The sequence below is a fragment of the Rhinatrema bivittatum genome, chromosome 5, assembly GCF_901001135.1.
Source record: "Rhinatrema bivittatum chromosome 5, aRhiBiv1.1, whole genome shotgun sequence".
Lineage (NCBI taxonomy): Eukaryota > Metazoa > Chordata > Amphibia > Gymnophiona > Rhinatrematidae > Rhinatrema > Rhinatrema bivittatum.
In genome coordinates, this window is record NC_042619.1 from 271,073,400 (window position 1) to 271,100,523 (window position 27,124).

Consider the following 27,124-nt stretch of genomic DNA (forward strand, 5'->3'; position numbering starts at 1 on the left):
ATTTGAGAACTCAGACTAGCTCTGAGTGCAGCCACCTTTTGCAGACCTCCTCCCTACACCACCCTTGCAAAGAAAGTGCATGGCTCACCGCGTGCTTAAGTATATATAGTGCTGGGTCATCAGGAAAAGCGTCACCGACCACTGAGTGAGAGCGCGATTGGCTTCATTGCAAAAATTATTTTCGCTAATATGTTGCCTTCTGGTCTCCTTGCCAACCTGTCCAACCCACTCTGAGAGGGCTGTGAGGTCACTGATGACTCACAGGAAAGGGCTGGTTTTTGGCTATGGATACACCGAAATGGCGTTCTCTGATTTCAAATGGTGGCTAAGAAAAGTGTGCGGCACCAAACTTATAGAACGGATGATATGTTATATTCGTGGGGAATTGTGATATGTTTCGCGACCCCACGAATACAATGAATATGGAATATATTTTGCAGATTGCCAATACGTTGCAAACGAATGCACACCCCTACTCTACTGCCCACTCCCTTCCATTGAGAAAATTGTCCATTTAATCCTACTCTCTGTTTCTTGTCTTTAGCCAGTTTTGTAATCCACGAAAAGACATTGCCACTTATCCCATGACTTTTTACTTTTCCTAGAAGCCTCTCATGAGGAACTTTGTCAAACATCTTCTGAAAATCCAAGTACACTACATCTACCGGTTCACCTTTATCCACATGTTTATTAACTCCTTCAAAAAAGTGAAGCAGATTTGTGAGGCAAAACTTGCCTTGGGTAAAGCCATGCTGACTTTGTTCCATTAAACCATGTCTTTCTATATGTTCTGTGATTTTGATGTTTAGAACACTTTCCACTATTTTTCCTGGCACTGAAGTCAGGCTAACCAGTCTGTAGTTTCCCGGATCGCCCCTGGAGGCCTTTTTAAATATTGGGGTTACATTAGCTATCCTCCAGTCTTCAGGTACAATGGATGATTTTAATGATAGGTTACAAATTTTTACTAATAGGTCTGAAATTTCATTTTTTAGTTCCTTCAGAACTCTGGGGTGTATACCATCCAGTCCAGGTATTATGGGAGTGGACCCTTGGTCCGGCTGAGACTGATGGTGTTGCACTGTGGGGACCCACAGTGTATGTCGCAGCCGGGAGGCAGCACTGAAGAGGTGTTCTGGAGAAGGCTTCACCACTGGAAGCCCAAAGTCCCCCCAGGAGAAGCCCGTAGGGACCCGGGCTTCTTGGACTTAGGTGTGATCCTCTGCGACCGAGGACCAGAGAGGCAGCCCGAGTAGGTAATCCAAGGCAATGGCCAAGTCCAGGAGGAAAGAAGAGACTTCACCCTTGGAAGCCTGCGGCCCCCCCCCCCCCTGGAGGAGCCCGTGAGGGCCCGAGCCGCTGGGACTTAGGCGAAACCTCCAGGCAAGAGAAGAACCGGATACCTGCAGAAGAGACAGAAGCTGAAGCCAGAGTCGTGGAAGGAGCCAGAGTCAGAAGCCAGGAAACAGAATCTGGGGTTGTAGACGCAGGTCAAAGCAGCAACTAGACAGTCTAGAGCAGAGGAACCTCATTGCAAGGCGAGGATTAGGCCAAGCTGCAGGGTTAAAATACCCTGCAGCGTCTGACATCATCTGAAGGCCATCCTCCCGATTTCCCGCACTGGCCCCTTTAAGATTCGAGCCCCTGCGTGCATGTGCACGCGCCTAGGGGGAGGGGCCAGCGCGTCGGATCAGTGGCATCTCCCTCGTGAAGGGAGAGATGCGATGGGAGTCATGGCAGGCCTGGACGGCCGAAGACGAGTTCCTGTGGCCCGGCCCCGAGGTAGGTGGAGGGTCCAGGGCACGGCCCGGGACCGTAACAGTGCCCCCTCTCCTATGCCCCCTTCCCGGGGGTTTGGGTTTAGCAGGGTGATCCACATGGAACTGGTGGAGGAGGTCTTTGTCCAGGATGTTGGAGGCTTGCTCCCAGGAATTCTCACCCGGGCCATAACCTTCCCAAGAGAGAAGGTACTCCCAGCGTCTGAGGTGGAATCGTACATCTAGTACCTCCTTGACTTGATAAACCGTATCCTCTTGCGCCTCCGATGCGGCCGGCACAGGGGTCTTCCTATGGAAGATGGACAGAACTAGTGGCTTCAGTAGAGAGACATGGAAGACGTTGTGCACTCTGAGCGTTGGCGGGAGGCAGAGACGATAGGAAACTGCCCCTATCTGTTCCACGATAGAGAATGGCCCAATGTACCTTGGGGCCAGGCGCATTGAAGGAAGCCGCAAGCGAAGGTGTTTGGTGCTTAACCATACCTTACCCCCGGGGAGAAATGACGGGGCTGAACGTCGTAGATGGTCTGCATACTTCTTGGCAATAACCGCAGTGCGTCGAAGTTTCTCCCGGGTGGATCCCCAGAGATGTTGTAATTGTTGGGCCGTAAGTTGTACGGCTGGAGATGGTACTACCAACGGCAAGTGCAAGGGGGGCCGGAGCCTCTTCCTATATACCATAGAGAAGGGAGAACTGCCGGTGGAGGAATGTTTGTGGTGGTTGTATGAGAATTCCGCCCACGGAAGCAGGGCCGCCCAATCATCCTGCAAGTCTCCCACGAAGGACTGGAGGAAGGTCTTTAACGTCCGTTTTGTGCATTCTACTTGACCGTTAGCTTGAGGGTGGAAGGCAGTCGTGAAGTCTAGCTGGACCCCAAACTTTTTACAGAGTGCTCTCCAGTATTTCGCCATAAATTGAGAGCCTCGATCCGAGGCGATGTGTCAGGGGAGTCGATGGTGAAAGATGTGGTGGGTAAACAGGTTCGCAAGTTCAGGTGCTGTGGGCAACTTGGCGAGGGGAACAAAGTGGGCCATCTTGGAGAACCTGTCAATTGTAACCCAGATCACCGTCTTTCCTTCAGAAGAGGGCAAGTCGACAATGAAGTCTGTGGATAAGTGGGTCCATGGCTCCGTGGGGATAGGCAGTGGCTGAAGAAGTCCCCCGGGGCGGCAGGTAGGAGTCTTCTGTCAAGCACAGGTCGAGCAAGAGCTGACATAGGGATGAACGTCCTTCTTAAACTGGGGCCACCAGTAGAACTCATAAAGCAATTCCTGGGTTCTAGCTACTCCTGCGGTCATGGAGTCATGCGCCCACTGGCACACCGGAGGCACACTGGCACTACCGTCTTTCCCATAGGAACCAGTCGGACGCCACGAGAAGTACCTTTGCTGGGTCGAGGATGTATTGCAGTGGAGTAGGAGTGTCCTCCATCTCAGCCGATGAGAAAGGGCGTCCACCCGGACGTTCTTGGCCGCTGGTCTGTAGCGGAGAAGGAAATTGAAGCAACTAAAAAAGAGGGATCACCAAGCCTGTCGGGGGTTGAGACGCTGGGTGTAGCATAAACATTCTAGGTTCCTGTGGACTGTATACATGATCACTGGGTGCTGGGCTCCCTCCAACCACTGGTGCCATTCCTCGAAGGCCATTTTGATGGCCAGAAATTCCTTGTCTTCTATACCATCATTTTTTTCTGCAGGAGAGAATTTCCAGGACAAGTAGGAAACCGGCAGGGATTTGCTGTTACTGGATATTTGACTCAGGACGGCTCCGACCACCATATCGGAGGCGTCAACTTCCACAGTGAACTGATGTTGGGGGTCCAGGTGATGGAGACAAGTGTCCTGAAGGAAAGCTATCTTCAGCTCTTGGAACGCTATTAGCGCTGCTGCAGGCCAGTTCCTGGCATCGGCCCCTTTCTTGGTGAAGGCTGTAAATGGTGCCACCATCGAGGAGTAGTGTGGTATAAATTGCCAGTAGAAATTGGCGAAACCAAGGAAGCGTTGATGCGCCTTGATCCCCACAGGTTGAAGCCAATCCTTGATGGCCGTCACCTTCTCAGGATCCATATGGAACCCTGTGGAGGACACAATATATCCCAGGAAGGGTAAGGACTCTTGCTCAAATTGACACTTTTCCATCTTAGCGAAGAGCCGGTTATCCCGAAGCTTTTGCAGTACCCTGCGGACATCTCGGTGGTGCGTGTCCAAGTCTTTTGAGTATATCAGCATGTCATCCAGTTAGACAATGACCGACTTGTTTAACATGTCCCTTAGGATCTCATTCATGAGGTTCTGGAAAACCACATGGGCGTTGTAGAGGCCGAAGGGCATGACCAGGTATTCGTAGTGGCCATCCCTTGTGTTGAATGCGGTCTTCCACTCGTCACCTGGCCGAATCCTCACCAGGTTATACACCCCACGGAGATCGAACTTCGTGAACACCTTGACTCCTTGTAGTCTGTCCAGAAGTTCCAGAATCAAGGGCAAGGGGTAGCGGTCACGTCAGGTAATACTGTTCAGACCTCGATAATCTATACAGGGTCGGAGGGACCCGTCCTTCTTTGCCACAAAGAAGAACCCAGCTCCAGCCGGGGATTTGAATGGTCGAATGAACCCTCGGTCTAGGTTCTCCTGGATATATGTGGACATAGCCTGCGTCTCTGGGAGTGATAACGGGTACACCCGTCCTCGTGGCGGCGTGATACCCAGGATCAGGTTGATAGCACAGTCAAAAGGTTGGTGCTCCAGGAGAAGCTCAGCCTTCTCCTTCGAGAAGACATCGATATAGTCTTGTTAGTGGGGCAAGCCTACCACATCTTCTAGGTTCACCGTGATTTGGTTCAGTCCATCTGAATCATTATCCATGAAACTCACAAAACTAACTAACTGTGAACATAGCCACAAATCAAATCTGGATTAATCTAAAAAACCAGCTTTATTAGAAATTCATCTCTTTAAAACATTTTTTTATTTTTAAATTTTATATTATGATTTTTAATTTTTTAATTTTTTATTTTTTATTTCTTTAGAGACAGAAACCTCAGCACTGGTAAAACAGGTTAATTAACCAAGTTTTCTTTGGAAACCAGTATTTTCAATCACGGGTTTCTATTTGTCTCTCTTTATTTTGTTTAAAATTCTTTTCATATGAAAAGTATTTTAATTTATTATTTTAATTTTCTAATGCAGTGTGTCTTGAGTGACTGCCATATTGTGTTACTTTAATGGTAGAACAGTTTTGCATATGATTTTCACTGCTAAGGAGATAATGGATTTTCACTAGTGCGGCAATATATAATTCTGTGCCGCTAACCAACTCCTTATCAATTTCTTAGCGGCAAGAGGTTTAAAGCCGCTAACCTACACACTGCATTATAAGAATTTATCCAGAAATAATTTGTTGGTTTGAAGCCCATCAAAAAAAGAACAAGACTTTAAGTTCTTTGTCCTAGAAATAATAGCACTTATCTTTTTGGACTCGTGGCCATTTCTTTTTTATGCCTAAAAACGAGTCTGTGCCGGAAGTCCCCGCCAACGCTAGCGTTTCGCTTAACGCTTCTTCAGGGCGAGTTCTGTGAAATGTAAAATATAATGTCAATATTTCATCAGCATATTTTCAAGCTGTCTTTACAAAATGTTATACTCACGGGACTGTCTGTGAACAAACGCTTACGGGCTCCTTACTGCCGATTAACATGGCCGTACAGATTTTATAGTACTCTCAAGTTTTGAATTGTGACCAATAAAATTCAACGTTTTCGACGTGCTAAACGTATCAACGTGACTACGCTTTCAGTTCTTGAACTGCATTGACAGCTTCAGCGTATAATGCGTTCTGACGTCATAATTTAAAGGAAGAATCACTTAAATTTTAAACTGCTCTTAAGTTTTTGTTAAATGTATTCAATTGTAACATATTGTTAAGCGATTTTTATGTTCTATCTGATTAAGGTATTCCATTCTATTTTGCTGTTTAATCCCGTTGGTTCTTCTGAACCCAACTTAAAGATCCATTCTTGTTCTCTTATATATAATGTTTTTTCTCTATTTCCTCCTCTTACATCTGCAGTAATATGATCAATTGCGAACCAACGAAGATCCTGAATGCCGTGATTTTCTAATAAACAGTGCTCTACTATAGGTGCTGTTATTCTTTTGTTCCTCAAGCAACTTTTATGCTCACTTATGCGAGTGCTTAAATTTCTGCTTGTTTGTCCAACATATATCTTCTTGCACGGACATACAATTATATAAATGATAAAGTTTGTCTGACAAGTGGTAAAATGGTGTAACTTATAAATATATCCAGTCAAGGCACATCTATACTCCTTCAATTCCAAGGTCTGACTGCAAATTTTGCAATGTCCACATTTGAAATGACCTTTCAAAACAGTACCTTCCAACGTCATAGAGCTAACAGTTTTGTCTTTCAATGTAGAGGGACACAGGATTTCTTTAAGATTTCTCCCTCTTGAAAAGGCTGCTCTGAATTCAAGATTTTCTAATCCTGGAATTAATTGAATGAGGTGCCAATGTTTTCGCATATTTTGAATGATTTTCTTGGACATCGGTGAATATTTGGTTACACATGTTATCATATTGGTATCTTCCTCTTTGGCAATAGGGGTTAATAGCGCTTCTCTATCATAAAACCTTGATATCATGAATATCATAAAACCTTGATATCATGAATACCTTGACAGCATGGATACCGACTCTAACATGTGGACTATCTCTAGTCTGGACTACCTCTAGTCCGGAATTTGTTTCTCTCCCTTTAACTTAACTTTATATTTCTCTTCTAGCTTCCTAAGCTTCCAAGTTCACAGTCCTCGTTGTAATGTAACTTTGTTTTTTCTTCCTTTATCTAGTTATTTTACCCCTGTTCGATGTAAACCGTCCTGATATGGTATTTAACCATGAAGGTCGGTATAGAAAAATGTTAAATAAATAAATAAATAAAACAAAGCTCTCTTGAATCCAGTGGTAATGCTTTTTTTTGGATACCCTCTTGTCTTCAGATCTTTATATAATTGTGTTGCTTGGATTTTATAAACAGCTGTTTCTGAACAGTTCCGCCTGTATCTCAAAAACTGTGAGAACGGTAAACTGGTTTTTAAAGGTACAGGATGAGCACTTCGATAGTGTAGCATCGTATTTCTATCGGTGCTTTTCTTGTAAACACTTGTCATTAGAGAGCCGTTTTGAGTTTTTTCTAACTGAACATCCAAAAAGGATATTTTACTGTAATGGTAAGTTAAGATAAACTGAATTTTATCATCACAGGTGTTTAACCATTTGAAAAAAGATTTCAATTCATTTTCATTTCCATTCCACAAAATGAAGATGTCATCTATATATCTTCTATATAGAAAACTTTTTTTGAAAAATGGTGAATGTTCTATCCACTCATGTTCAAATTCAGCCATAAAAAGATTGGCCAATGAAGGAGCCATTGTTGCTCCCATTGCAGTCCCAGATATCTGTTCGTAATATTTCTGTTGAAAGATGAAAAAGTTTTTGGTTAGCGCAATAGTGGCAAGCGTTACAAGAAACTCACTGGGAATCCTGTGTGGCCGGTTCCTTTTGTCCAGATAGATTTTAATAACTCTCAAAGCTTCGTCTTGTGGTATTGAAGTATAAAGAGATTTAATATCTAAAGTAACTAGCCATTTATCAGCAATCTCTTCTTCAACTTCTTCAAGAATTCTGAGAAAATGACCAGTGTCTTTAATATATGATGGAATTAAAGGGACTATATCCTTAAGAAAACAATCGACAAATCTGGACAAAGGCTCCAATAATGAGTCATTTGAAGAAATGATCGGTCGTCCAGGAGGATTTTCCAATGTTTTGTGCACTTTTGGAAGGACATATAGGGGCGGATTTTCAGAGCCCTGCTCGCGTAAATCCGCCCAAAACCGGGCGGATTTACGCGAGCAGGGCCCTGCGCGCCGGGAAGCCTATTTTACATAGGCCTCCCGGCGCGCGCAGAGCCCCGGGACTCGCGTAAGTCCCGGGGTTCTCAGAGGGGGGCGTGTCGGGGGGCGGGCCCGGTCGTCGCGGCGTTCCGGGGGCGTGTCGGCAGCGTTTTGGGGGCGGGTACGGGGGCGTGGCTACGGCCCGGGGGCGTGGCCGCACCCTCCGTACCCGCCCCCAGGTCGCGGCCCGGCGCGCAGCAGGCCCGCTGGCGCGCGGGGATTTACGTCTCCCTCCGGGAGGCGTAAATCCCCCGACAAAGGTAAGGGGGGGGGTGTAGACGGGGCGGGGGGGGTGGGTTAGGTAGGGGAAGGGAGGGTAAGGTGAGGGGAGGGCAAAGGAAAGTTCCCTCCGAGGCCGCTCCGATTTCGGAGCGGCCTTGGAGGGAACGGGGGGAGGCAGCGCGGCTCGGCGCGCGCAGGCTATACAAAATCGATAGCCTTGCGCGCGCCGATCCAGGATTTTAGTGGATACGCGCGGCTCCGCGCGTATCTACTAAAATCCAGCGTACTTTTGCTTGAGTCTGATGCGCAAGCAAAAGTAGGCTGATCGCGCTTCTTTTAAAATCTACCCCATATTGTAGGAACTTTCGGATGTTTGGGGTTTAAGAAATTATATTCTTTCATTGTTAAAAACCCCATTTCTTTGGCATGGTCTGTATATTTCTTGATCAACTTTTGCAATTCTTCAGTTGGATTCTTGGATAGCTTACGGTAAATAGTGGGATCTTCAATCTGACGGTAGATCTCTTTAATGTAATCTTCCTTGTTCATAATGACAATCGAACCGCCTTTATCAGCCGGTTTTATGATGTGGGTGGAATTGTTTGACAACTTTTTAAGAATGGAGCGAGAATGATGATCCAAATTGTCCACATATTTTTCATTTTTATCTTCCAATGTTTTAATTTCTTTGAGGACTAATTTGTGAAAAGAATCTATCAGAGGATTGATAGGACATGGTGGGACCCACACTGACGGATTACTGATGATACTTGCATCGTTTATGAAAGAATCATTTTGAAAATAATTTTTTAATATTAATTTTCTGATAAAACGTTGCAGATCTATCCGAAACTGAAAGGGGTTGTGTCTTTCGGTGGGAGCGAATGAAAGACCTAGACTAAGAATGTCGGTTTCATCTTGAATGAGTGAATCATCTGACAAATTGATGATCACTTCCTCTTTCCTTTGGCTGTTCCCCTGGATCTCGTCCAAACATTCGTGGTGGGATTTTTTTGATCCTTCCATCCCTGTTTTCCTTTTTTTGTGTTTTTGTTGCTGTTTCCTAAAAAATTACTATTATTTTCAGCGGAGCTACACTATCGAAGTGCTCATCCTGTACCTTTAAAAACCAGTTTACCGTTCTCACAGTTTTTGAGATACAGGCGGAACTGTTCAGAAACAGCTGTTTATAAAATCCAAGCAACACAATTATATAAAGATCTGAAGACAAGAGGGTATCCAAAAAAAAGCATTACCACTGGATTCAAGAGAGCTTTGTTTTATGATAGAGAAGCCCTATTAATCCCTATTGCCAAAGAGGAAGATACCAATATGATAACATGTGTAACCAAATATTCACCGATGTCCAAGAAAATCATTCAAAATATGCGAAAACATTGGCACCTCATTCAATTAATTCCAGGATTAGAAAATCTTGAATTCAGAGCAGCCTTTTCAAGAGGGAGAAATCTTAAAGAAATCCTGTGTCCCTCTACATTGAAAGACAAAACTGTTAGCTCTATGACGTTGGAAGGTACTGTTTTGAAAGGTCATTTCAAATGTGGACATTGCAAAATTTGCAGTCAGACCTTAGAATTGAAGGAGTATAGATGTGCCTTGACTGGATATATTTATAAGTTACACCATTTTACCACTTGTCAGACAAACTTTATCATTTATATAATTGTATGTCCGTGCAAGAAGATATATGTTGGACAAACAAGCAGAAATTTAAGCACTCGCATAAGTGAGCATAAAAGTTGCTTGAGGAACAAAAGAATAACAGCACCTATAGTAGAGCACTGTTTATTAGAAAATCACGGCATTCAGGATCTTCGTTGGTTCGCAATTGATCATATTACTGCAGATGTAAGAGGAGGAAATAGAGAAAAAACATTATATATAAGAGAACAAGAATGGATCTTTAAGTTGGGTTCAGAAGAACCAACGGGATTAAACAGCAAAATAGAATGGAATACCTTAATCAGATAGAACATAAAAATCGCTTAACAATATGTTACAATTGAATACATTTAACAAAAACTTAAGAGCAGTTTAAAATTTAAGTGATTCTTCCTTTAAATTATGACGTCAGAACGCATTATGGGGCGGATTTTCAGAGCCCTGCTCGCGTAAATCCGCCCAAAACCGGGCGGATTTACGCGAGCAGGGCCCTGCGCGCCGGTAAGCCTATTTTACATAGGCCTACCGGCGCGCGCAGACCCCGGGACTCGCGTACGTCCCGGGGTTTCGGAGGGGGGCGTGTCGGGGGCGTGTCGGGGGCGGGCCCGGTCGTCGCGGCGTTTTGGGGGCGTGTCGGCAGCGTTTTGGGGGCGGGGACGGGGGCGTGGCTACGGCCCGGGGCGGTCCGGGGGCGTGGCCGCGCCCTCCGTACCCGCCCCAGGTCGCGGCCCGGCGCGCAGCAGGCCCGCTGGCGCGCGGGGATTTACGTCTCCCTCCAGGAGGCGTAAATCCCCCGACAAAGGTAAGGGGGGGGGTGTAGACAGGGCCGGGTGGGTGGGTTAGGTAGGGGAAGGGAGGGTAAGGTGAGGGGAGGGCAAAGGAAAGTTCCCTCCGAGGCCGCTCCGATTTCGGAGCGGCCTTGGAGGGAACGGGGGGAGGCAGCGCGGCTCGGCGCGCGCAGGCTATACAAAATCGATAGCCTTGCGCGCGCCGATCCAGGATTTTAGTGGATACGCGCGGCTCCGCGCGTATCTACTAAAATCCAGCGTACTTTTGCTTGAGTCTGATGCGCAAGCAAAAGTAGGCTGATCGCGCTTCTTTTAAAATCTACCCCTATACGCTGAAGCTGTCAATGCAGTTCAAGAACTGAAAGCGTAGTCACGTTGATACATTTAGCACGTCGAAAACGTTGAATTTTATTGTTCACAATTCAAAACTTGAGAGTACTATAAAATCTGTACGGCCATGTTAATCGGCAGTAAGGAGCCCGTAAGCGTTTGTTCACAGACAGTCCCGTGAGTATAACATTTTGTAAAGACAGCTTGAAAATATGCTGATGAAATATTGACATTATATTTTACATTTCACAGAACTCGCCCTGAAGAAGCGTTAAGCGAAACGCTAGCGTTGGCGGGGACTTCCGGCACAGACTCGTTTTTAGGCATAAAAAAGAAATGGCCACGAGTCCAAAAAGATAAGTGCTATTATTTCTAGGACAAAGAACTTAAGAAAGTCTTGTTCTTTTTTTGATGGGCTTCAAACCAACAAATTATTTCTGGATAAATTCTTATAATGCAGTGTGTAGGTTAGCGGCTTTAAACCTCTTGCCGCTAAGAAATTGATAAGGAGTTGGTTAGCGGCACAGAATTATATATTGCCGCACTAGTGAAAATCCATTATCTCCTTAGCAGTGAAAATCATATGCAAAACTGTTCTACCATTAAAGTAACACAATATGGCAGTCACTCAAGACACACTGCATTAGAAAATTAAAATAATAAATTAAAATACTTTTCATATGAAAAGAATTTTAAACAAAATAAAGAGAGACAAATAGAAACCCGTGATTGAAAATACTGGTTTCCAAAGAAAACTTGGTTAATTAACCTGTTTTACCAGTGCTGAGGTTTCTGTCTCTAAAGAAATAAAAAATTAAAAATTAAAAAATTAAAAATCATAATATAAAATTTAAAAATAAAAAAATGTTTTAAAGAGATGAATTTCTAATAAAGCTGGTTTTTTAGATTAATCCAGATTTGATTTGTGGCTATGTTCACAGTTAGTTAGTTTTGTGAGATTCAATTGGAAACTAGCTGGCCCCTATTTTTGTTGTCATTATCCATGAAAACCTTATCCAGTACGGGTACCTCCTCAACATCCTTTTCAGTAAACACCGAAGCAAAGAAATCATTTAATCTTTCCGTGATGGCCTTATCTTCTCTAAGTGCCCCTTTAACCCCTCGATCATCTAACGGTCCAACTGACTACCTCACAGGCTTTCTGCTTCAGATATATTTAAAAATTTTTACTGTGAGTTTTTGCCTTTACGGCCAACTTCTTTTCAAATTCTCTCATAGCCTGTTTTATCAATGTCTTTCTATATGCTTTACAATTTTGACCTTGAGAATAATTTCCACTATTTTTCCCGGCACTGAAGTCAGGCTCACTGGTTTATAGTTACCCTGATCACCCCTGGAGCCTTTTTTAAATATTGGGGTTACATTGGCCACCCTCCAGTCTTCAGGTACAATGCATGATTTTAATCATAGGTTACAAATTTTAACAGATCAGAAATTTCATTTTTTAGTTCCTTCAGTACCCTAGGATGCATACCATCTGGTCCAGGTGATTTGCTACTCTTTAGTTTGTCAATCTGGCCTACTACATCTTCCAGTTTCACAGTAATTTTGTTCAGTTCATCTGATTCATCACCCCTGAAAACCATCTCCAGAACTGGTATCTCTCCAACATCCTCATTAGTAAACACGGAAGCAAAGAATTCATTTAGTCTTTCTGCAATGGCCTTATCTTCCCTAAGAGCCCCTTTAACCCCTCGGTCATCTAATGGTCCAACTGACTCCCTCACAGGTTTTTTGCTTCAGATATATTTTTAAAAGTTTTTATTCTGAGATTTTGCCTCTAAGGACAATTTCATTTCAAATTCTCTCTTTGCCTACTTATCAATGTTTTACACTTAACTTGACAATGCTTATGTTTTATCCTATTTTCTTCAGAAGAATCCTTCTTCCAATTTTTGAAGGATGCTTTTTTGTCTAAAATAGCCTCTTTCACCTCACTTTTTAACCATGATGGTAATCATTTTGCCTTCCTTCCACCTTTCTTAATGCGTGGAATATATATGGACTGCACCTCTAGGATTGTATTTTTAAACAATGTCCATGCCTGTTGAACACTTTTAACCTTTGCAGCTGCACCTTTCAGTTTTTTTCTAATTATTTTCCTCATTTTATCAAAGTTTCCCTTTTGAAAGTTTAGTGTTAGAGCTGCAGATTTACTTATTGTCCCCCTTCCAGTTATTAGTTTAAATTTGATCATGTTATGATCACTGTTGCCAAGTGGCCCCACCACCTTTACCTCTTTCACCAAGTCCTGCATTCCACTAAGAATTAAATCTAAAATAGATCCCTCTCTTGTTGGTTCCTGAACCAATTGCTCCATGAAGTAGTCATTTATTACATCCAGGAGCTTTATGTCTCTAGCAAGTCCTGATGTTACATTTACCCAGTCAATATTGGCACTGATGGCCCTTTGCCCTTACCATGTCACATGGAGGGAGCACTGGATGGCCGGTGCCATCTTTAAAAATGGCACGGGCTATCCAGTGCTCCTACCATGTGACAGGGGCCGGCCAATGGCACGGATACCCTGTCACATGGTAAGGGCAAAGGGCCATCGGTGCCATTTTGATTAGTGGCAGCTGACGGCCCGGGACCCCCACTGGACCACCAGGTACCTGTAAAATGTTTTTGGGGGGGTCGGGAGGGTGGGGGAAGCAAAGGGATTCGTTTTAAAGGGTCGGGGAGGGTTTAGGGGTTATTTTTGTGTGCCATTTTTCCCGCCCTGCCCCAAAATGATAAGAGAACCCCCACGATCAATATCGTGGGGTTTTCCTATCGTTTCGGGGGTGCCCCCGATTTCTGACGATTTTGAAAATATCGACGATATTTTCAATCGTCCGAAGCCCGATTCACATCCCTATTGCTGGAATGCCTGGAGGAAGGACAAGAGACGACCAGGAAGATGGGACCCAGAACAGTGACTGGAACATCAGGAACTTGATTGAAGATTCAGAAGGAACATCAGGAACAAGCAAAGACACAGAAGATTTGGACAAGGCGGAGACTCAGAAGACTTGGATGAGGAGCCGATGAGAGACCAGGAGCATGGAACAGGAAATATAAAGGCCAGGAACATCCAAGAAAGAATATGAAGACCATCTAAACAGAAATATGACCATGGAAGACCTTTAAGGACAAGGACAACATGGACGACCATGAAAATCCTTGAGAAGGCATGGAGTGAAAACTGCAGAGCCCTTTTATAGGGCTACCTGGATGACATCATCAGAAAGGGCAATGGAGGCTTTTCCCACTGCGGGCCCTTTAAATTGTGAAGAAAGGCGCGCTCGAACGCCTAGAGACGTCGGATGCAGGAGATGAAGTCAGCAGTGTTCAGGCCAAGAAGACAGCATCAGCGGCCCCCTGCTTCAAAGAAGGACGTTGGTGGTGGCTTCCAGCCACATAAGAGAGACTGCAACAGCGGTGCTGGATGGCCTCCTGGCCACAGAGGCAGATTAACAACGTCTGGACTTGGCAGCATCTCCTGCCGTAGAGAGCAGAGCAGCATGGCATTGGAGGTTAGCAGAACAAGGCCACACTGGGAACAGACTGGCATCCAGGGTGAGTGAAATGCTCGCAGGGCTGTCCCATGGGTGGTAAATGCAACAGTGGGGGTAACCCGCAGACCCTCTTAAGATCCCTCCCTGAGGCTCTGGGTTTCTTTGGAAACTCTTTTTGAAGAGATTGGTGTCCAAGGTTTTGGAGGATGGCTCTCAAGAGTTCCAAGAAATTATTTACTCAACCCGTTTCCCTTCCAGCAGGAGTCCAGGACTTCTTGTACTTTCTAGACATTATGGGGTTCAGTTGGCAACCGAGAGGGCCATGAAAGCACCAGTGGCTTAAGCAATGAAATGTTGAACATGTTATGGATTTTTAATGTGGGTGGTAGCCTTAGCTGATATATGATGGGCCCACTTGCCGCAGTATGGAGAAAGGCACAATAATGCATGGTGCCAAGCGCATTGATGGAAGTTGCAGACATAAGTTTCGGGTACTGAGCCAGACCCTCTCCCTTTTCTTGAATTGGGGAGATGGCCTTCTATGGGTATCTGCCATTCTCTTGGCTCTGGCAGCAGCTTTCTCAGTCAGCTAATAAGAACATAAGAACATGCCATACTGGGTCAGACCAAGGGTCCATCAAGCCCAGCATCCTGTTTCCAACAGTGGCCAATCCAGGCCATAAGAACCTGGCAAGTACCCGAAAACTAAGTCTAATCCATGTTACTGTTACTGGTAATAGCAGTGGCTATTTTCTAGTCAACTTAATTAATAGCAGGTAATGGACTTCTCCTCCAAGAATTTATCCAATCCTTTTTTAAACACAGCTACACTAACTGCACTAACCACATCCTCTGGCAACAAATTCCAGAGTTTAATTGTGTGTTGAGTGAAAAAGAACTTTCTCCGATTAGTTTTAAATGTGCCACATGCTAACTTCATGGAGTGCCCCCTAGTCTTTCTATTATCCGAAAGAGTAAATAACCGATTCACATATACCCATTCTAGACCTCTCATGATTTTAAACACCTCTATCATATCCCCCCTCAGCCGTCTCTTCTCCAAGCTGAAAAGTCCTAACCTCTTTAGTCTTTCCTCATAGGGGAGCTGTTCCATTCCCCTTATCATTTTGGTAACCCTTCTCTGTACCTTCTCCATCGCAATTATATCTTTTTTGAGTTATGGCAACCAGAATTGTACACAATATTCAAGGTGCGGTCTCACCATGGAGCGTTACAGAGGCATTATGACATTTTCCATTTTATTCACCATTCTCTTTCTAATAATTTCCAACATTCTGTTTGCTTTTTTGACTGCCGCAGCACACTGAACCAACGATTTCAATGTGCTATCCACTATGACGCCTAGATCTCTTTCTTGGGTTGTAGCACCTAATATGGAACCTAACATTGTGTAACTATAGCATGGGTTATTTTTCCCTATATGCAGCACCTCGCACTTATCCACATTAAATTTCATCTGCCATTTTGAAGCCCAATTTTCCAGTCTCACAACGTCTTCCTGCAATTTATCACAATCTGCTTATAATTTAACTACTCTGAACAATTTTGTATCATCTGCAAATTTGATTATCTCACTTGTATTTCTTTCCAGATCATTTATAAATATATTGAAAAGTAAGGGTCCGGTCCCATAGTTCTTGCAATTCCTGGGTGGAGAACTGAGCCACCAGTGATGGCAGTGTCACAGAAAATTGCAGAGGAAGGCTATTCCCATAATTCAACTGAAAGATCAAGGAGCCCATGGTTGGGTTGATGTGGTTATTATGAGAGAACTCGGCCGAAGATAAAAGAGTGGCCCAGTTGTCCTGGCATTTGTTAACATATGAACAGAGGAAGGTTTCGAGGATATGGTTGGTTCATTCTGCTTACCCCTTGCCTTGCGGGAAGTAGTTCATTGAGTAGTCGAGTGTGATACCAAACGTTTTGCAGAGAGAATGCCAGTACCATGCAGTGAACTACACTCCTCTGTCTGAAGGTATGTGCTTAAGTAGTCCATATACGTGAAAAATGTGGAAGGTGAAGAGGCGTGCCAGTTCCAGGGCAGAAGAAAGTCCTGGTAATGGGACAAAGTGTGCCTTCTTGGAGAAATGATCAATCACCATCCATATTACGGTGGCATCATTAGAAACAGGGAGGTCCATGATAAAGTCTGTGGACAAGTGGGTTCAGGGTTCCCTGGGGGCTGACAATGTAACAGCCCTCAGGGTTGGCTAGGAAGTACTTTTTGCTGTGTACAAGAAGCCTTGATATCTTACTTCATCTGGGGCCACCAGTAATGTCATTGAAGATATTCAAGGGTTCATACCCATCCAGAGTGACCTGTGACACGGGAGTCATGGGCCCATCTCAATACTTTCTTATGCAATCTGGAAGATATGACCATCTTCTCTGGAGGAATGGATTCCGTAGTGGCCAGAAATATCTTGGCAGGATCGATTATGTGCCTGGGAGGTTCTAGAACATCCTCAGTCTGGAAGGAGCCAGAGAGGGCATCTGCCCATTGGTTATTGATTGCTGGGTGAATCTTAGTTCAAAGTTGAAGAGGGCAAAGAACAAAGACCAATGGGCCTGCCTTTCTTTAAGTTTTTGAGCTTGATATAGATGTTTAAGGTTCTTTTGGTCTGTGTATATTGTAACAGGATGTTGAGCTCCTTTGAGCAGGTGGCACCATTCCTCAAGCACTAGTTTGATGGCCAGGAGCTCTCAATCTCCAGTGCTGTAATTGCATTTAGCTGGGGAGAACTTCTTAGAAAAGAAGGAACGTGGAAGGAGAAACCCTTCTGGAGTGTGCTGGCTAAGGACAGCCCCTACCTCCAGGGTAAAGGCATCCACCTCTAAGATTATGGGTCATGTAGAATCCAGGTAACATAGGTAAGGCTTGTCAACAAAGACTTTCTTTAACTGTTGGAATGTATTGATAGCCTCAGGCAGCCAATTTTTGGTGTTGGCACCAATCTTTGGTGTTGGCAGCTTGTGGGCTGCCATGGAGGAGTACTTTGGAATAAACTGATGGTAATAATTAGAAAACCCTGGAGGCCCACTGGGCAAGGCCAGTCCATAATAGCTTTTAGCTTGTTAGAGTCCATCTGGAAGCCATCTCATAAGACTATGTACCCAAGGAAGGGGAGTTCCTCTTGTTTAAAGAGACATTTTTTCAGTTTGGCGTAGAGATTATTCTCTCACAGGCATTGCAGGATGATACAAATGTCTCTTCGGTGGGAACTTAGGTCTTGAAAAAAATCAATATGTCATCCAAGTATATGACCACACAGGTGTACAGAAGGTCATGAAAGATCTCATTTAGCATTTTATGGAAAACTGCCAGGGCACTACAAAGCCCAGGGGTCATGGACTCATGTCCATCACGAGTGTTAAATGCCATTTTTCATTCATTGCTGGACTTGATGCGAATGAGGTTGTAAGCACCCCTGAGATCCAACTTTGTGAATATCTTGGCACTGTAGGCGGTTGATGAGTTCTGTTGTTAGAGGTAATGGATAATGGTCTTTCATAGTGATGGCATTCATGCTGTGGTAGTCTGTGAACATAGTAAACACAAGGAGTATTCCACTTTTTTGAAATTCATATACAAAAAACTTTATTAATTCTATCTAGGCAGATAAAATACTCACTGTACCCACTCAAACACATTCACACACACCTAAAATCATATTAAAAACATTTCCAATACATCGTGATTGCGAAAATAACTTAGTAACAGTTAATTTTTTCAAAATACAAAACTTGGTATATTACTAAATTACAGCAGCTTCATTTATTATTACTTCATGATTATTATTTCATATTCGCCATAATCAATGTTCATTCCAATTGAAGTGTGTCCGACAAAAGATCTTTGTTTCTCCCCTCATGGGGCTGCCTCAGGGACTTATGTTCCACTTATACAATAATCAACTCTTCCAATGTAGATTACCAATATTCACTTCTGGAATAAAAACATAAATATCCTTCAACCCTCCACATACACTATCTACCCATATATCCAATACTTCCACCACTCTAGATAGATACATACCCTCAATCTTCACTGGCGCTTATACAAAAGTATTTTCCTCAATTTCAACATTACTACGATTCCCGGAACTCATTTTAATTCATAATTCATATACCGAGTATGTCAACACATACATCCCTACAAGACAGCAAGCACAACAAGCCACATAAAGAATTATTTTTAACAAGTTACCTTGTCTTAGAAGTACCCCAAACCACCACCATCTTTACTACTCATGTACGTCGAACTGGCGCATATGCAACGTAATGTCAATCACATGTTCCAACGTGGTGACGGAACGCTATACCTTCCTAAGCATTATAAAGGCTCCAAACATTTAATTATCCAATTAATTACCAAAAACTATTTATAAAATGCTTGCCATTCAATAGGTCCATTCAAACCATAAGGGCTCATCGTTTTCCATTGGAAGATCAAACGCTGTTCTAACCTCTGTAATTTTGCCGATATATCACCCCCATTAGGGGCATGTAAACCTTTAATCACCAAAAATTTCAAATCACTCACAGAATGTTTTTGTTCCGATCAATGATTAACAAGTGGGGCATTTTCCACTTGAGCATTAATTCTACTCCTGTGCTCAATGATGCGAACCCGAATCGTCCTAGTAGTTTGACCAATATAGATTAAATTACAAGGGCACACAATTAAGTATACCACTCCTCTAGAGTTACAAGAAAATAACCCCGATAGACGATAAGGTGTCTTCAATGATGGATGACAAAATTCCGTGCATTCAATCACATGGCAACATACCGAGCAGGTTCCACACTTAATTTGTCCAGTTAAATCCTCATCCGTCCTTTTTAAAGGACGGTATCTTAATTTCTCTTTTAAATTCTGACATTTTTTAAATTGCAAACACTGGTTTATCCATAAAACCTGGAATAGATGACAATATGTGCCAATGTCTGAGAATACTAGATTTAATCCCTGAAATAGTCTATGTGAGGCATAAATGATCTGTCTTTCTTCGCAATGAAGAAGAATCCAGCCCTAGCCGGAGAAGAGGAAGGGTGGATAAATCCTCACTCTAGATTCTCCTGAATGAAGAAGGACATGCCCTGGGTTTCAGGGAGAGATAGTTGGTAAACCTGTTCATGTGGAGGCGTGATCTCTGGAATGAGTCCAGTGCCACAGTCGTATACGCGATGAAGAGATAAAACTTCAGCACATTTTTATGAGAAGATATCCTTGTAATCCGCATACTGAGGGGGAAGTCCTGGGAGTAAAAATGCCACAGTTAGTGTATGAGGGGGTTCTACTGGCACCAAGCAGAACTCCATATATCTGTGGCCCCATCAGGAAGTTGTAAGGTAGACCATGTGGTCGAAATATGGTTAGTGCGGCTGGAGCTTCGGCAGGCCTAGGCTAGGATGGATGGCTCTGGAGATCACAAGAAGGCTGATTTTTTCCACATGCAGAAGGTCGATGTGCAAGGACATGATGACCTGACCTGGCACTGGGTCTCCGTAGACTGAAGAGATTCCCAAAGGTGAAGTCATCTGGTTTGTGAGAATCTGGAATTGATCGACAAGTCCTTTAAGATGAAGATTCCTTCAGAACCGGAATTCACAAAAGCCTGGGTGGAGAAATGAGTGGAGCCCAATTCCAATGTGACTAGTAGAAGTTGATGGGGAGCTGGAATGGTAAGGCCTTGGGTCAATTCCCCAAAGGACCCTAGACATCGAGGTTTCCTGACCTCTGGGAACACTGAGCCAAAAGATGGCCTCAAGCAGCACAGTGCAAGACGAGGTCCTGCTGACTGTCATGGAGCCTTTCTACTGGTGTCAAGCACCAGTACCCCAACTGCATTAGTTCTTCTGGAGGCGAAGAGATTGAGGATATGGTAGCTGGGGGTGAAAGCATATGTTGGAATCGTGGAGTCAACAAGACATTCCTTTGTGCAGGAGCGGTCTCTCAAACCCTATGCTGCAAACGGCAATCTATTTTGCCACTTAGGGCAATGAGAGCTTATAACAAGATGGAAAGATCCTGGACAGTGAGCTTGTCCTTAATTATCCTGGAGAGGTCTTCCAAGAATATGGTGACTAGAGTGTCCTCACACTAGTTCATCTCTAATCCTAGTGTCCGAAATTCTACCACATATTCAGTGAGTGTTGGGGATCCTTGGCGGACGTGGAGCAGATTGGAGGCCATCGCTGGTGCATGACTTGGCTTGTTGAAGACCATATGGAACTGCTCCATGAACTGTTGTAGGTCTAGTAAAAGGGGGTCCCCTTACTTGTAGAGGGGAGACGACCATGTCAGTGCATTTCCATCAAGCAAAAATAGGATATACATGGTTTTAGCCTAGTCATTGGGGAATAGTGGAACCTGCAATTGGAATTGCATATGGCACGTATTCAAAAATTCCTGACACCATGGAGTTTCTGGCATACTGGAGTGGAGCTTGCAGCTGGGGAACTGGCTAACTGGATGTTGTAGAAGGAAGCAGTACTGGTGCGGGTAAGGGTGGCACCACGGGAGTTGTCAGTGCATTCAGGCGAGTGGAGAGTCGGTACATGAGAGCAGCCAAGTGTTCCAAGGTCCTTTGCTGATCTTGCAGTCTGCAGGCTATGCTGGGGATGGCCTGCAGTGAAGTCAAGTCTGCCAAGTCCATGGTCTCAGCAACCTGTTGTATTAGTGGTTTGAGGCAGGATTGGCTTTACCTGCAAGGAGGAGCCCTGCAGGTTCCCACCGTCAGCAGGCAGACCCAGGTGAAGTTCTCCTTGGGTTGAGCCTTTAGATGCCAGGGCCAGCAGTGCTTAGATGGGGTCTCTGCTGATAGCAGGTGATGTCTGTAGTAAGCTGGGTCATAGGCAGACAGCAGTCAGATGTGTCCTGGGTCCAGGCAATAGTCAGAGGCAGGCAGCAGTTAGTCGTATCCAAGGTCCAGGCAATGGTCAGAGGCAGGCCCTTGAAAGGGCGCATTTAACCAAGAAGGGCTAATCTGATGGAGTAGGGCCACTCTGTGTTGGGCAAGAAAAGTTTTGACATTTCTGGTATGCATGAGAATCTGGAGAGTGTTTGAAGCATGGTGTACAGAAAGAGATCTGAAAGCAAGGAAAGTTTTGAATTGGTTAATCTACAACTGGGATTGGAAAAGGGTCTGGCACTGAACATGTTGAGGGTACAAGTGGTGGCAATTGCCTCATATAGAAGTCAACTGATGGGTACGCCTCTAATGTCTCACCTGGACATGTCATGATTTCTAAACAGGGGGTGTCAAATATATTTGCCTTCCCAGGAGGGAAATAATTCTTCTAGGATTTAAAATTGGTGTTGAATTCCCTTCAAGGCCTTCTGTTTGAGCCACTCAAGAAGATTTCAACTAGGGACCTAATCCTAAAAGTAACGATTTTGGTATCCATTTGTTCAGCAAGACAGATTTAAGAATTGCAGGCTTTGTCAAATACAGAACCTTTCTTGAAATTCTCAAAGGGGGCGGTATGTATCCATATGGTTCTGTTTTTTTTTTTTACCAAAAATAATGTCACAATTTCACCTTAATCAAGAGGTAATTCTCCCCTCCTTCAAGAGATAATTTTATGCAAAGGGTTACAGCTTCATTGTATTGATGTGCGCAGAGTTCTTAGAATATCTGAAGGTGACCAATTGTTCCGGATGTTGGATCTCATCTCTGTGTGATTTTCAGTGGTCTCAGAACGGGTGAGGCAGTATCCAAAGCATCTATAGCACATTGGATCAAAAAGGTAATAGGCTACACGTAAATAAATAAAATAAAAATATAGCCAAAGGATTAAACTTGCTCGAGAGGATGAGGGCACATTGTACCAGAGCTCAAGCTTCATCGTGAGCAGAGCTCTGGTCTCTGCAATGGAAATTTTCAGAGTGGTTACTTGGGTCTCTCTGCATTCATTTGTGAAGCATTATTAATTGAATCTCCAAGGCAGAGAAGAGATGGCCTTTGGCTTGGGTGTCATGAGAGCAGGACTTGCAGTGTCCCACCTGGAAGAGGGATAGCATGGATACTTCCCATGGATCTGGTCTAGTCTAGCTGGATGAAGAAGAAAGAAAAATGTATTTTTACCTGGTAATTTCCTTTCATTTAATCCAGCTAGACCAGTCCTGCACCATCCGAAGAGCTGCTAGAGGTGCTTATGCTTTGATTTCAGATATTCAGAATGGATTATCAGAGCAAGTTATTGTAATCCAAAATGTATAATCTGTATAGATCTTTAGGATCACTTTGTGCCCGATTGGTTGTTCTTTGTGTGCTGAGTCTGCTTCAATTCAGGAGACTAGTGTTATCATTACTTTCATAGTAATCTCTGGTATAAATGAGGATAAGAAATGAGTAATAATTGATTATTTGTTAGACTGGTTGGAGAGTGTAGACCCATGCATCTAGACCAGTGGTTCTCAACCCTGTCCTGTGGACTCCCCAGCCAGTCGGGTTTTCAGGATATCCACAATGAATATGCATGAGAGAACATTTGCATGTTATGGAGGCAGTGCATGCAAATGTTCTCTTATGCATATTCATTGTGGAAATCCTGAAAACCCGACTGGCTTGGGGGATCCCCAGGTCAGGGTTGGGAACCACTGATCTAGACTGATTTGGCTGGATTCAAGGAAAAGAAATTATCAAGTAAGAATACATTTCTCCCTGTATCACTTGCCCAGAGTTCATAAAGTAAAACAATTGAAATACTGCTTTGCCATTTGGGAAGCTAGAGTTACTAACAATTTTGGAAGAATTCCTAAAGCACTGTGTGGTAGATTTTCAAAAGCATTTACTCGAGCAAAACTGGTTTTTGCTCGAGTAAATACACTTTACTCAAGTAAGTGGGCTTTTCAAAATTGCTACAATATATGCCATTGAATTGTCCATAGGATTTACTCAAGTAAGTGCACTTTACTCGAGTAAATAGCTTTTGAAAATTGCTACGATAGTATGTCACATTTACATGAGTAACTCCTTTGAAAATTACCCCCTAAGTGTGTGTGGTTTGGTAGCTCAGTATTTGGGATATGACTATCTAGTGGTGATCACTGGTAAATCATTTGCTTTTCAGAATTATTGATATTATTATGTCCATTTCCTTTTGGAAATCTTGCCTTCAGTCAGGGTACTATGTAAATACTTTTCCTGCCCCTGGAAGGCCTACCACAAATGCAGGGAAAAGTACACTTGTAATTGAGTTATGTGAATACTTTTCCCCCCAACAATATCCCAGATAATTTTCAAAAGCTGATTTACATGCATAAACCAAGATTTATGCAACTAAATCCATTTGAAAACTACCCTCTCTAAACAAAACATAGAATTATGTCCCACTAATTGTTTGTTTTTGTTTTCTTTTTTTTACAAGGCTTTGTATAGAGACCGTGACAAAATGGTGATGCTGTATTTGGTTATGGATCAAGCTATGGTAAGTTTTGACATAATTTTGTTTCTGTTAGGAATTGTGGACCCTTTGAGAAGGGAGTTGGGCCCCACAGGTCCCCACCGTCGGGAGGCAAGCTCGGACTTCACTTGTGCCGACCCTGGTTCCCTGCAGGTTGAGCCCTTGGGTGCCAGGGCCAGTAGGACTTAGGAGCGCCCCTTTGTTGCTGGTCCTGGAAAGGGTAGGCAAGTGCTTGCAGAGTGTCAGAGAGCTTAGGCACATTTCGAGACAGGAGCCCTCCAGGAGGCGCGGGAGTGCAAGGCCACTGTAGCTCTGACGAGTGTAGCACAGGACCATGTGGGAGTAGCCTTGAGATAATGAGATGCAGATGAATAGGCACCACCTGTAGTCCGCTGGTTAAGGCTAGAAGGGGAACTTGCTGAAGCAGGTGCCTGTAGGAAAGCAGCTCCTGAGTACAGCCCAGGGTACAGCAAGCTGATGACAGGGGCCTCTGTAGTGGTAGCATAGAGGGATACGCAGAGGAGCGGTGCACCGACTCAGTCTGGAGGTGTGCTGGGCTGAGCCTACTCCTGAAGAGAGAAGGCACAGAAGCAGAAGTCCTCAAGGAGGAGTACCGTGGGGATTCCCAGGAGCTGCGGGTACTGTGGTTGGAGCTCACAGGTAGAATGGCACTGAGACTGGCCCTGAGGAGCAGGAAGCACTGAGAGAGAGTCCGGGTAGGGTTGCGCTGAACCAGGGCCCGCAAAGCAGGAAGCACTGTGAGAGAGAGTCCAGTTAGCGTGCACTAAGCCAGGATCCGCAGGAGGTGCCGAGAAGGAGTCTGGGTAAGGTTGCAGTGAGCCCGGCCCCGAGGAGCGGGAAGCGCCAAGAGAGAGTCCAGTAAGGTTGTGCTGAGCCAGAGCCCGCAGAGTGGGAGATGCTGTGAGAGGAACCCGGAAGGAGAAGCGCAGAGGTCCGATGACAGGAACAATCCGGTCCATGGAGAGAATATGGCACCATTAGGAACCATGGAACTCGTTGCCAAGTCGGTTAGTGGTGGCTAGAGGTGAAGGTTAAATACTCCAGGTCAATGATGTCATCAGCCGGGGACGCACCTGGAGTTCCCGCCAAAGGCCCTTTAAATGAAGGGCAGATAGCGTGCGCGTGCACACACGCCTAGAGAGACCCAGAATCGGGGCACTGGTCGGCGGCGTCCTGCTTGCCACATGGAATGGAGAGAGCCAGGAGGAACGCGGCGGTGGTGACTGGCTACCACTGCAAGAACACCGGAGTTAGAGAGCCAAGCATAACATGACATGAGTTGAGCCTGCTGCAGATTTTCAGTGGTCTCAGAACGGGTGAGGCAGTATCCAAAGCATCTATAGCACATTGGATCAAAAAGGTAATAGGCTACACGTAAATAAATAAAATAAAAATATAGCCAAAGGATTAAACTTGCTCGAGAGGATGAGGGCACATTGTACCAGAGCTCAAGCTTCATCGTGAGCAGAGCTCTGGTCTCTGTAATGGAAATTTTCAGAGTGGTTACTTGGGTCTCTCTGCATTCATTTGTGAAGCATTATTAATTGAATCTCCAAGGCCTTTGGCTTGGGTGTCATGAGAGCAGGACTTGCAGTGTCCCACCTGGAAGAGGGATAGCATGGATACTTCCCATGGATCTGGTCTAGTCTAGCTGGATGAAGAAGAAAGAAAAATGTATTTTTACCTGGTAATTTCCTTTCATTTAATCTAGCCAGACCAGTCCTGCACCATCCCAAGAGCTGCTAGAGATGCTTATGCTTTGATTTCAGATATTCAGAATGGATTATCAGAGCAAGTTATTGTAATCCAAAATGTATAATCTGTATAGATCTTTAGGATCACTTTGTGCCCGATTGGTTGTTCTTTGTGTGCTGAGTCTGCTTCAATTCAGGAGACTAGTGTTATCATTACTTTCATAGTAATCTCTGGTATAAATGAGGATAAGAAATGAGTAATAATTGATTATTTGTTAGACTGGTTGGAGAGTGTAGACCCATGCATCTAGACCAGTGGTTCTCAACCCTGTCCTGTGGACTCCCCAGCCAGTCGGATTTTCAGGATATCCACAATGAATATGCATGAGAGAACATTTGCATGTTATGGAGGCAGTGCATTCAAATTTTCTCTTATGCATATTCATTGTGGAAATCCTGAAAACCCGACTGGCTTGGGGGGTCCCCAGGTCAGGGTTGGGAACCACTTATCTAGACTGATCTGGCTGGATTCAAGGAAAAGAAATTATCAAGTAAGAATACATTTCTCCCTGTATCACTTGCCCAGAGTTCATAAAGTAAAACAATTGAAATACTGCTTTGCCATTTGGGAAGCTAGAGTTAGTAACAATTTTGGAAGAAATCCTAAAGCACTGTGTGTGTGTGGTTTGGTAGCTCAGTATTTGGGATATGACCATCTAGTGGTGATCACTGGTAAACCATGTTATCATAACATTATCCCAGGACAAGCAGGATGCTAGTCCTCACATACCTGTTTGAAAACTTGCAGTCTCTGAGACCATATCTGACACAGGCATCCTCAGACTCCGCCCTGTCTATGGAATACCACATTATGGAGGAGGGTCTCAGATATCTTCTGCGTTCCATATATGAAGGCTTCGAGGTCTCATCCAAAACTTCAGAAAATTCTATAGCAGCAAGACGAATGGCATGGCTCCAGTCAAGCGCTATCAGGGACCATGTCCATGACAAGCCTTCCATGCAAACAGGATAACCTTTTTGGTGACAAGTTAACAGAAATAGTCACGAAGATAAAGGAACAAAAAACAGCTGTGTTGTCTGTGACCTCCCCACATCAGCCTGTATCATTCAGACGACAATACCCATCTTATAAGAGGCCAACTTACCAATGAACCTACAGGCCATACTCTTACTATAGGCCTCAAACTTATCAACTGAGTCAGCAACAACCATACCAACCACAACATTTGCAACCTAGGACAAGGGCTCCTCGACAACCCCATCCCCCAGCGGAATCCCAACCCTCAAAAACCCAACAAGGTTTTTAAAGATAATGCTGCCACCGCCTCAAACATTAGCAATGGGAGGAAGATTATCCACATTCCTCTCAGCATGGTCCAAAATTCCATCCAATCAATGAGTTCTCACAATAATAAAAGAAGGTTATTCCCTCCACTTTACGTCCATTTCAACTATACCACACTTAGTTCCTCAGAAACATCAAGCAGCACTCAAGGGCCCTCTCCTTTAGGAAGTCAAGATGCTCCTCCAGCAAAATTGCATTCAGGAACTACCTTCTTCAACACCTCACCCTGGTTTCTATTCATAATACTTCCTCATTCATAAGAAATCAGGAGACCTACGTCCAATCCTGGACCTACGTGCGCTCAACAA

The 27,124-nt window shown here is 44.2% G+C and overlaps 1 protein-coding gene across 1 annotated transcript in view; it reads left to right on the plus strand.

Annotated features, from left to right (window-relative positions):
• The window catches only part of LOC115092429 (disintegrin and metalloproteinase domain-containing protein 9-like), a 402,794-nt gene that overhangs the window by 126,005 nt on the left and 249,665 nt on the right, over positions 1-27,124 (plus strand). The window contains exon 8 of the mRNA XM_029603262.1: positions 23,700-23,759. Coding sequence (XP_029459122.1) covers positions 23,700-23,759 — 60 coding nt within the window. The remainder of the gene's footprint in view (positions 1-23,699; positions 23,760-27,124) is intronic.